The following is an 11,964-nucleotide window of genomic DNA, read 5'->3' on the forward strand; positions in this document are numbered from 1 at the left end:
TGGGGTGGTTTTATAAAGCACAATACCATTATAGATGTTCGAAGACATGCAAAAGGATGTTGATAAATGAAAGGGCTATTGGAATCAAAACTTATTCCTAAAAGTGGGTTGTGTCAAAAGGGCATTGCAAATACGGTATATGATGCTGAATTGGATTTCATGTTTAAATGATGATGAATTCATTGTATTTCGCAATGTTTAGGGAATGAGCTTTGATACATATTTAATAGGTACAAACTTTTATGAACCGAGCTAATGATGGATCCAACATCCGACCTACATATACACCCAAGCTCTGTCTAATCGAGCTTGTCTTAATGTGTGGACACCTTCTCTTATATACACCTTCACGCCTTTAACATTCATATTCAAAGCTACACACATACCCATTAGTAGACAAGTATGAAACATACGTTTTCCATGGTGGTCCAGGTTAGAGGTATTTTGGACAAGAGTGAACGAGTATAATTTTATTTGGTTAGAGGTTTCATATCGACATAAATAAAAGTGATTATATTTATGCTAAGTAATATACATGGCCTATTACCTACATGCATTAGGCTAGTGGGCCGAAAATATTCTTCTTTAATATAAGTATTATCCAAATTAATTTATTTTTTAACTTGTCAACCGACTAATCTAGATTTAAGACCACCATTATAGTATTTAAAAGTGCTTATTGAGTAAAGATTAATAAAATTTTATGTGTTATGATCAAATTTTTATAATGATTGGTTACTATACTAGCATACATTAGAGTTATAATCTTCTTTAATCAATATCATTTTACCTAAAATTAATATAATTATGTAAATGAATGATGGGAGTAGTTTTCCTTTTGTTTACTTTTTCCGTTTTTCCAACAATGTCGCTTTCTTGTTTTCACTCCTGTATCTTCCTTCCTACAACTGTCCACTCTCTACTCTCTACACTGTATCTATTCTATTAAACTCTCGATAGTCTCTAAGCTATAAAAACCTGCTCATCGTCTACTTATGTAGCCTTTTTCTCTCCATTCAAACTCTCTTAGTGGTTAGTCGCCGGTAGAAGCTAAAGCCTGCTTCAACACCTCCGCCGTCGTCAAATTTTCACCCACTGGTCACTAACCCATCATCGCCGGCGGGCTTCTTTAATGGCGTTTCATCCTAATCATCTCCAACAACAGATGGCTCTACAGCAACATTTCTCCGACACCGACAACAATTCCGTCCTTCGTACAATTCTCCCGGACCACCATCACCTCGCCGTCGCCGCCCAGTCTTCTTCTCCTTCTTCTCGTTCCGCCGGAAAAGACCATTGGCTCAATAGCGCGATTCTCCGGCAACAAGGTCAGTACGCCGGTGGGGCTACCGACGGGAGTAATAATTTCCTCAACTTGCAAACCAACAATAATTCGGATTCGCCAGTGTCAACGTCTTCACAGCATCTTCATCATCATCACCATCATCAACAAGGTGGGAATAATAACCAGTGGCTATCGAGATCGATGCTGCAAAGAAACGTTAATGATGTTGGAGGAGACGACATCGTTACCCAAGTCTCTAATGATTCGATTATCGCCGCTGTGTCATCTCATGATTCTCCTGATTTAAACAACAATCAATCCAGAAACATCGTCAACAGTCAGGTTAGATTGAAATTGAAATCTCCGACTTTTCAATTTTCAGTTTTCATCTGAAAAAAAAAAAGATCTACCCAATTTTCCAACTACTTCAAACCATCTTTATAACCACAAATGCTCTGTTTTAACATCCACCAACACCAATTGGTTTAATTCCCAATTGGGTTATTCAAAACACAGCCAATATGATTCCTGCAACGATATTTACAGGTCGATAACAATGGCGGAGGCGAGCTAGGGGAGAGTGAAGACGGAGTTGGCGACGTTAACTGGCAAAATGCGAGATACAAAGCAGAAGTATTATCACATCCGCTGTATGAACAATTATTATCAGCTCATGTCGCTTGTTTGAGAATCGCAACTCCCGTTGACCAGTTACCTAGAATCGATGCACAGTTAGCACAATCACAGCATGTTGTATCAAAGTATTCGGGTTTTGAAGGACAGAGTAATCTTGGTGATGATAAAGAGCTTGATCAATTCATGGTATGCATCTTTCTTCTTAATCTTATAACTTATAATCTTAAAATCATAATCATAAAACTGATTATATGATCTGGTGTTGGAAACATGAAACGCAGACTCATTATGTTCTGTTGCTATGTTCTTTCAAAGAACAATTACAACAACACGTTCGTGTTCATGCAATGGAAGCAGTAATGGCGTGTTGGGAGATTGAACAGTCGTTACAAAGCTTAACAGGTTTGGTTTTTTTTAGTTTTTTTGGTGTATTTTATGTTATGAAAAGTTTTTTATTATTATTTTTGGTTGTTGAAATAGGAGTGTCACCTGGAGAAGGTACAGGTGCAACAATGTCAGATGATGATGAAGATCAAGTGGATGAAAGTGATAATGGAAATTTATTTGATGGGAGTTTTGATGGACATGACAGCATGGGATTCGGGCCTCTTGTTCCAACGGAGAGTGAGAGATCGTTAATGGAGCGTGTAAGGCAAGAGCTTAAACACGAGCTCAAACAGGTAAAATTAACTGAAAAAATAGCTAATAGCTGAAAAAATAATTATTGTTTACTTAACTGATAAACTACATTTTGATTCGACAAAGATGACAAATTAAAAAAAAAACTTAGAAAAATAAATATGATAAACGAAACATGTTTCTTTTTCTTTCTCTTAATAAACAACTACAATTGGGAAGTTTTTCCATTAACAAGATATTTAGTACCAACTCAAGAAATGGAAAAACTTAATATATCCACTATAGAAAAACTTTTTTTATAAAGCTTGTTTATGGTTCCTATAGAAAAGATATTATACAAATGAATTAAAAGTTATTATACTTGTGAAAAGGCTCCATGTAAGAGCTTAGAGCTTGTAATTTTACTAGTAATATAAATAAGTTTTGGGGACAAAAAAAGATCTTCGTTATAGCTTTTTTAACCCAAAAAAAACACTCACCAATGTGTTTCTATTATTGACGCTCTAAGTGTTGTTTTGATGAGGTCTATAGATAAATAGATAAATGATGTTAAAACAATATTTGAAAAAAATAAGGGCACCCTAAAGGAAAGGGAAGGAAAAAATAAATTAAAACAAGTACATACCACCTCATAAATTGAAGAAAAAGTAAATTAAAACGAGTTTATAAAATTTAACCACTTCATATGTCGACGAATTATCATGTTTGGTTGTTCTTTAGTAATGAAAGAAATGAATGTTCACATAACTTTTTATATTTTATGTAAATACAATATATAATTTCAACTTTATTGTATGCATGATTTCGATTATAATTTTAACTTTTTATTTACAAAAGTATTAAAATAAAGATAACAAGATCTTATTAAAACCAAGATAACTCATAATTTTTTTTATATATTTGGTAAATATTAGGGTTACAAGGAGAAAATTGTGGATATTAGGGAGGAAATTTTACGCAAAAGAAGAGCCGGAAAACTTCCCGGCGACACCACGTCTGTGTTAAAATCATGGTGGCAATCACATGCCAAATGGCCATACCCCACCGTGAGTCTTCCAAATTCGCCATTAATACACCATCATTTTGACTATTTCGAGTCAAAATTGTTGACTTTTTTTTTACGCGTTTGCAATTTACAGGAAGAAGATAAGGCAAGATTGGTACAGGAAACGGGGTTGCAATTGAAGCAGATAAACAATTGGTTTATTAATCAAAGGAAGCGAAATTGGCATAGCAATCCTTCTTCTTCTACAGTCTTGAAGACTAAACGCAAAAGGTATTACATCTTATTAACGCAACCAGTTATTAGATTTATGAATTTTTCATGAAAATGTGATGAATATTGAATACCCACTAACCCTAATCACAAAAAGAAGCAATGCAGGTGATAAAAGCAGTGATCATAACATGTTAAACTAAGCACATTTATCAATGGAATGATGATCTTGCATGTAGTTTCAAGAAAGATCTAGTTGAAGGTTTGAAGAGAAGATGAAAATGGTGTAAGGTTAAGAAGTTTGCGCTTTGAGAGTCATGTATATGACTAAAAAACTGAAATTTAGGATACCCTTCTTATGTATCTATCAGTTTTGTGTGAATAGGATAGGGTGATGTACATGTACAGAATAAGATAGCATGTGGTGATTAGTATTTAGTAATGCATGTGACATATATGTTCTTTGAACTACTTTGATCATGTAAACCTCGTTAATTCTTGTGTGTTCTTTATTTGAATAACCCTCGCACCAATCTTATGGTTTTTATAATGAACAATGACACATTAATATGGAAATACTATTTTGGCCAACTTGGGTTTGACTTGCGGGTATGTAAAATTTGAAAATATATATATATATATAAGAAGTTGAAATAATTTACTATTGAGGTACAAATCTACAAGTTATAAGAATTAAAAGAATAGCTTTCATGAACTTATAATTCAATAAAAGTAAATTCCAAGTTTTGTCCTATGGCATCAATTAACCTATAGGTTTAGTATAAGTTTTCGTTTATTGCCTTTTTAGGTCAAAAGAGTTATTTTATAATGATTTGGCGTTGAATAATTGTCGTTTGATGATTACTTTTTGCCAATATCTACCACATTTGCAAATGCATGCATTTGCGTTTTTGTAAGTTTTTTACACCAATCTTTTTTTCTTTTCTTTTTTTCTTTTTTTTTAATAAGACCATCTCATCAAATGCTTGCATTTGCGTTTTTGACATTTTTTTACACCAATCTTTTTTTAAGCTTTTATCTTCTTTTTTTAATAAGACCATCTCATCCTCGACGTAATATTTTCTAAATCAAAACGAAATATCAACCCAAATATGGTTATAGGATTATAACCCATTAAATGTCATCACAGATATGATTTTTTGTCCCATTGGAACATAGTTGTGATTATGGGCTTATGGCCCATTAAATGTCAAAGTATCCAACCCCTTATTTTCATTCCAACCTTGCATTATTTTAACTAAAAAACCTAGAAACACACCATGGTTGGTTTATATATATATATATATATATATATATATATATATATATATATATATATATATATATATATATATATATATATATATATCCCTTATCTCCCCCCCCCACACACACACCCTCCTCTCTCTCTCTCTCTCTCTCTCTCTCTCTCTCTCTCTCTCTCTCTCTCTCTCTCTCTCTCTCTCTCTCTCTCTCTCTCTCTCTATTAGATTTTAGAGGTAAAATTGGTGAGGTGGGATGGAAGGTATTTCATAGATATGTGGTGTGTAATTGATGATGATGTGGTATTGAGGTGACATCACTTTTTGGTGCGGGTATACCTAATGGTCTTACATGATATCATGTTATGATAGCAACATACTTGAGATACATACTTTCAACCTCAACATTCCAAGTGTTCAAATGCTTACATTGTTAAATTTGTTACGCATTGTTCAATTTTCCATGAATATCAGTTAGATTAGGAATGGTTCAAGTGTTTTTGGAGGGAAGCAGAGTTTCTTGTTTATAAAATGAGAAAGAACTCATATACTTATACATAATCTTATAGGAAACATATAAGGCTCCAAAACCTGTTTTTCCTATCAAAGAAACTATCAAAAGATGGAACAAGCGGATTCATCGTGTGCAGGCCCAACCCAATAGGTTGGGCAAACTTAGCCCAGGGTCCGTAATTGATTGGGCCCTAACTTTGTGTATATATAGTTTATATACGTTGTAGTATATGCTTAAAATAAATGAAATCAACTTTCAACTTACTTGGATTGTTTGGTTTGTATTATAATCGACTGGAGTTCAAATCTTTGTGGCATCATCAATTTCATTTTTGCTGATAAATTTTCGTTTGTTTATTTATAACTTAATTTCTTAACAGAAGCCTAAACATTCATTCTGTGTGGTTGTATGGTATATACTATATATTTATAGGTTCAAATTTTAGTGTCGTCAAGTTCTTTTTTTTATCTTCTTTTTTGTTAAATTAACTTAAATATTTTGAAACACATTTTCTATATACATCTATTTTAAATAATAACAATAACTTGTCAATCTTTATAAAATTGTTAGCTAGTTATAATTTAAATTTTTTTCTCAAATTATGTAAGTTTAAGGGGGCTTTTTTTGTTTATGTCTCGGGCAGTCGGGCTCCAAATATATTTAGGCCGACCTTGATTGTATGTCTTTGTATCTATATCTATATATATCTATATTTATCTATCTATCTATATATCTTATAAAACAAATACTGTATTTTTTTTCTTGAACCTCATGCATTTGAAACCCCCAAGACTATTCAACTTATACAATTTAATTTATTGATTAATTGAAATGTTATGATTTGTTACTCCCAAAACTCTTGAAATCATGCTATTTAATTGACGAGTTAAATGAAATATTTAACATGTATAAGAGCATTATAGTTTGCATAATGCATGTTTATCAACACAAAATGATAGAATATATTGATAGAGTTTGAAGAGTTGTGTGAATGGTTCCATGGATGCAAGATAGCAATTGCAACTTTTTCAAATTTAAATGCAAGTAAAATCAAATTAAGTGCATGTAAAGTTGTAGATATTAACCAAGCTTCAAAGTTGGCTATGTGTGTGAAAAGGTAACTTGAGATCGTTTTTTAAAGTTTATTTTTTATGGATCTTTTTATTATCACATGATGAAGAAGTGAGATTGATAATTATTTTTCATGAGCTTTTGGTAGATCAACCAACCTTCAAGCTATTTATAGTTGGAGCAAGTAACTTTGTTAAAATGTATGTTTATGTTGCACTTCTTTTTTATGTTAAGACAATCTATTTTTATGTCCAAAAAAATATTATTCAACATGTATTTTATGTTATTAGTTACATAAGATATTGGTTTCTATCGCTTATTTTGTGGGAAAATACCGCTAATAGACAAAAAAAGGCGGCAAATTTCAAAATTTAGTCAAAAAAATGATTTTTCCACTTATAGACACGCATTCCGCGGAGGGCCCTTTGCGGACCTCCGCGGATCGATTTTACCTCCGCGGAGAGGGGTATTTTTGTCATTTGCCCATCTTCTTTTTGACAAAATCGGACCCTCCTCTTTGGTTCCCCCACTGGTCCCCCCAATCCTCTTTGACAAAGACGGTTCTCCGCATCGACCTATCACCATCGATTCTGGCGACACCGACAGCACCCCGGCGACCACGACAGCAAACGACGTCATTTTCCGACGTCCAAACCGACGACCACGACTTCGATTACGAACTGTCATTCCGGCAGTAATGGAGGACAATCTCCCCAATATTTTGAGCGACGGTTTAGGCTCCCGGGTATTTCTCACATTCCTTTCTTTGGATTAATGTAGTATATGTATGAAATTTGTTGAAAACCGATTATATTACACTGAATAAATAGGCAAAATTAAAAAATTTAGATAGGAAAAAATGGAGTTTGACAGGTGGGTTTCGGAGATGGTGATGATCCATTCCGCGGAGGTGTATGTCACTCCGCGGAGGGTTATATCTGTCCGCAAAGGACCCTCCGCGGAGTGAAGTATTATCTCCACACGGAATATAAAAGCGAGACTCCGCGGAGGTTTTGGTCTATCCGCAGAGGCTTCTCCGCGGAATGACCTATAGCCTCCGCGGAATGACCTTAAACATAATTTCCTAATTTATTTTTTATGTCCTTTTATATTAAATTAAATTAAATCTTATGTTTTGCAGCACTTAGATCTGAATCAAAAAGCGGATTTAACTTTAAAAGGTGTGGTGGGTACTATCATTAAAGACTATTTTCTGCGGCTAACACAATCACAACGACAATTATTCGAAGCTTCGTCGTTTGGAATATTCTTAGGAATGCATATCCCACATGGTGATCCGTTACTTGTGCATTTGATGATGTTGCACGAAGTAAGGTCTCAAGAAGTATTTGAAATGGGGAGATTTTTTTTTGATATACAAGGGATGCATTTGGATTTTGGTGAAACAGAATATATTCTCATTTGTGGTTTAAAAGTTGGTCCTTATGTGGATTTACTCCACGATGAAAAAGCCCGGTCAAATTCAAGTCTTCGTGCTCGGTTGTTCCCAGACATTTCTGATGCGCGTATGCGGTTGAAAGATTTGGAAGACTTCATTATGTCTCCAAAATATTTGGCAGTTCAAGATGAAGATGTTGTGATGCTTATCCAGCTTGTTTTTGTGTTGAAGGGACTCCACGGACGGGACGTTAAAACGTGCATTCTCGCTGCAATATACAAGCTTGCTGATAATAGAGATGATTGGAACAGGTATTACATTTAAATATTGTGTAAAAATAGAATACAATAATAATAAGTATAATATACAATATGAAAATTGCAGGTTTGCATGGGGTACATATTTTTGGAGGTATACTTCGCGGATGATGCGTGGAATGTTTAAGAAAATAGTAGAATTTAGACAATTCAAGGAGGCCAATCCCCAATCCAAGAAAATACACAAGTATACCGTTCCTGGTTTTATGCTGCCGTTTAAGGTTATTTTCTAATAAATTTAATTACATATCATTGTTTTGTTTTTATACGATAATAACATTGAACTTCGGTTTGTAGTATAAAATATAATAGCATGATACTTAAATTTTCTTTCTATAGATCTGGATTTTGGAGACGTTCCCCGAGGCAACCAAATTTTATGTACGCATCCCGACAGAATTGCCGCGGATGAGGTCGTGGAGAAGTAAAACACCGTTATCTTGGGATAACTGTCGTCGAATAATCAACGTGCTTGTGGTATGCTTTTTATATTAAAGACTATTTATACTTACAAATTCCAACGTATTTTCATTTTAAACTAACAATTTGATTTTAATTTTTGTAGCTAACAACGTACCTATTCCAGTCGTGGCAAACGGGACGGAGCTGATGTTGCCGTTTTATGTTCGCTACGTCAATTGGACTCTTAACCATGAAGAGTCTCCTCCACCGCAACATAGTCCGGTCCGAAATAGTCCACCTGTTGTTGCCTCGCCTCGTCGAAGAACTATGTACAAGTCGGATACATGTTCGACTGAATCCACCACAAATGCTTCTTCCTCGCAACATCCTGAAATAGAAACAACTTATACGTCAAGCGACACATCAACGAGGGTCGTAAAGAAGAAGAAGAGTAGCACAAAGGCATTAGTGAAGCGTCTACTAGGCGTTGTGGCTGAGTTATCATCTAAAGTAGATCGTGTATTACATGAAAAAGATGAGCCAAACAAACGGTTTGTAGAGGAGGAGGAGGAGGAGGAGGAGGAGATGATAAATGAAGAGGATGAAGAACCATATTACCATGATACACAGTTCGACTATGGTGGTTTGGAGGAGAAAGTTGCGCCTACACCTACGCATGGTGAGCCGTCACAAGACGTGGGTGAACATGACACAAAAATAGTGACTCCTATTGGTAGGCCGCAACGAAAGAGGGTTGTTGCATGGTATCAGCGGACTCCGTTCACAGTGGTAAAAAACTCATATTTTAAATTTGGTATTTTTCTAAAATATTACATTATTGACATGTTGATTTTTTAGATGTAATCGACAGCAAAATTGAAGAAAATTAGCAAGACAAGGAAGAAAAAAATAGAGGAGAGTCCTAAAAAACAAATGAGGACATTGTCAATGCAGAGAGTAGTGACGTTTCAAACCATCTCTTGTTGGACAATATTTATAGTAATAGTCCGATGAGTTTTTGGAAAGAATGGAGTGTGCTCTCTTCCAAACTCATCACTAAACATAGACTGCATATTCTCCCACTAGATATGGATTTTTGGTCGAGGTTACTTTCTGTTACTGACAAAGGGTGGTTACTTTCTTCGGTAACATTCCTTTAATTAAAATTTTAACTATTTTTTTAGACTATAATTTATATAAATAATTCTAACATTTTTATCTTAAAATGTACAGCATATTGCGATATGGAGTTCCTTGTTGATGGAAAGGCGGCCGGCGAACGCTAGGTGGACGATATTTCCACAAGAAATCAATTTGGAACCCGGAAAATCATTATTTTTAAGGAATGTAGCAAATGGTTTTGGAGGTTGTCCTAAATGGAAGGATGTGGATATGGTTAGTTAACTTTAATAATTATTATTTTATAAATATAATATTACTGAAATTACGAGTATTTAATTTATATTATTTTTTGCAGGTTCTATTCGTAATAAATGTTGTTAGTGCCCATTGGTTTATGGCGGTGCTACATTTAGATACCTGGAAAGTAGAAATTTATGATTCAGCACGAATTGCGGGTTACTTCTCAAAGTACTTAACAGGTGGAGAATTCACAAGTTTTGGAGATAGTATTATCTCAGAGTTAGATGTCATTGAGTACTGGAACCATTTTCCCGTTGGACACAAAGACAAAGCAAAGCTGGAGTTTGTTGATGTTGTAGACGTGCCACAACAAGAATATAGTCATGACAGAGGGGATTGTGGAGTATTTGTATGCATGTTTATGGAAATGATTGTTTCGGGGGTACCAGTGAAGATTTCTACGGCACGTAGAGATGCGGGATTTCTCTACAGAAATAAGATGGCAAATGTTATTTGGGATAGTATATAGGCCTAACTATATAAGTTGATATTAGGAACTTTGTATATATATAATAATATTAAATACTTGTTTCTAGTATGTAATTCAGCAACAAATGTTACGAAACCATACAATCAAACACAATAAACATTACAAATAACATAAAAACATTACAAAAGAGTCGTCTACATGAAAAACGTTTCTTACGACTAACAAACATTACATAAAACATTGGAAATAAAACAGTTGTCTACATGAAAAAAGGTTTATCTTTTACCAGATTCCAAACGTCCGTATACTCGAAATCAGTTCCATCAAACTCGCACAAGTAATATCCATTCACGTCTTGAAGAAGTTCTTCATCATCTGCTTGAGAGCGTTGCATTTTCTCATGATTGTAGCATCGATTGAACCATGTGACTTTAAACTTTAAATCCATCCATTTACTAACAATATCAGGTTTTAGTCGTTCTTGTCCTTGTCCGACCTGATAGTTGAACAAAGCTATTAGGCGGGACCATTCATCACCTACAAGGCAATGAGGGGGAGCCACTACTGGTAGGCCCTCGTAAATGGTAATCCAGCATTGTGTTAGGACCAACAACTCTGTTGTCGTCCATGGAGATGTACCATTTGTTGGAGAGGCTGAATTAGATGGATTTGCTGCATTCAAAGAACTTGGTACATTGGACGCCATTTTGTAAATTGATCTCTATTATCAATTAAAGATTTGAATTTCGTATAGATACTATGTTTAATATATATAAAAAGTTTCTCTACACGGAATGACAATTCAGTAACGCGGACTGACAAGTCAGTAACGCGGACTGACAAGGTTTACCGTGTATAAAAAGTTTCTCTACGCGGACTGACAAGTCAGTAACGCGGACTGACAAGGTTTACCGTGTATAAAAAATTTCTCTACGCGGACTGACAAGTCAGTAACGCGGACTAACAAGTCAGTAACGCGGACTGACAGGGTTTACCGTGTATAAATAAATATGTAACGTGGTGTCGCAAGAACCAATCCTACCGAGTTGTCAAAATGAGTTCAGGCAATGACGTATTAAGAAAAAGTTTCTCAACCCTACCGAGTTTTTTCCATAATCTGCAAAGAACCAATCCAAACACCTTCACGTACATTACGAAAGATCAGTACAATCGTTTCAAAATTTGTTTTGTGGCATTGGGATGTGTGGTATGTAATCCGTTATAATAAATCATTTAATTACCTTAGGTTGTTATATACCTAATATTCTTATCTTCACTTGCAGATTCGTACGTTTCTCACGTCTATGATACCAATCATATTCGTTGATCATGTACCTCTAATTGGGACGTACGTAACATCCATGTACATTG

At 34.8% G+C, this 11,964-nt stretch overlaps 2 protein-coding genes across 4 annotated transcripts; both read left to right on the forward strand.

Moving 5' to 3' along the window:
* Positions 1–924: 924 nt before the first annotated feature.
* LOC145119727 (homeobox protein knotted-1-like 2) lies at positions 925–4,288 on the forward strand. Of its 3 annotated transcripts, none has more exons than XM_079055442.1 (7): positions 925–1,627; positions 1,832–2,107; positions 2,203–2,323; positions 2,402–2,601; positions 3,475–3,606; positions 3,700–3,836; positions 3,934–4,288. In XM_079055442.1, the coding sequence occupies exons 1-7, from the start codon at positions 1,133–1,135 to the stop codon at positions 3,977–3,979; spliced, it is 1,407 nt and encodes a 468-aa protein (XP_078911568.1). In that variant the 5' UTR covers positions 925–1,132; the 3' UTR covers positions 3,980–4,288. The 3 variants fall into 3 exon arrangements, with proteins under 3 accessions (XP_078911568.1, XP_078911570.1, XP_078911569.1); XM_079055444.1 differs by having other exon boundaries at positions 3,945–4,288; XM_079055443.1 differs by having other exon boundaries at positions 926–1,627; positions 3,937–4,288.
* Positions 4,289–9,829: 5,541 nt separating this feature from the next.
* On the forward strand, positions 9,830–10,632 carry LOC145121448 (uncharacterized). Its single transcript, XM_079057195.1, has 3 exons — positions 9,830–9,886; positions 9,975–10,136; positions 10,219–10,632. Exons 1-3 carry the CDS (start codon positions 9,830–9,832, stop codon positions 10,630–10,632), a joined length of 633 nt encoding a protein of 210 aa, XP_078913321.1.
* The last annotated feature ends 1,332 nt before the right edge of the window (positions 10,633–11,964 follow it).

The sequence above is a fragment of the Lactuca virosa genome, chromosome 6, assembly GCF_052849685.1.
Source record: "Lactuca virosa cultivar CGN04683 chromosome 6, Lactuca_virosa_CGN04683_v6, whole genome shotgun sequence".
NCBI classification, from domain to species: domain Eukaryota; kingdom Viridiplantae; phylum Streptophyta; class Magnoliopsida; order Asterales; family Asteraceae; genus Lactuca; species Lactuca virosa.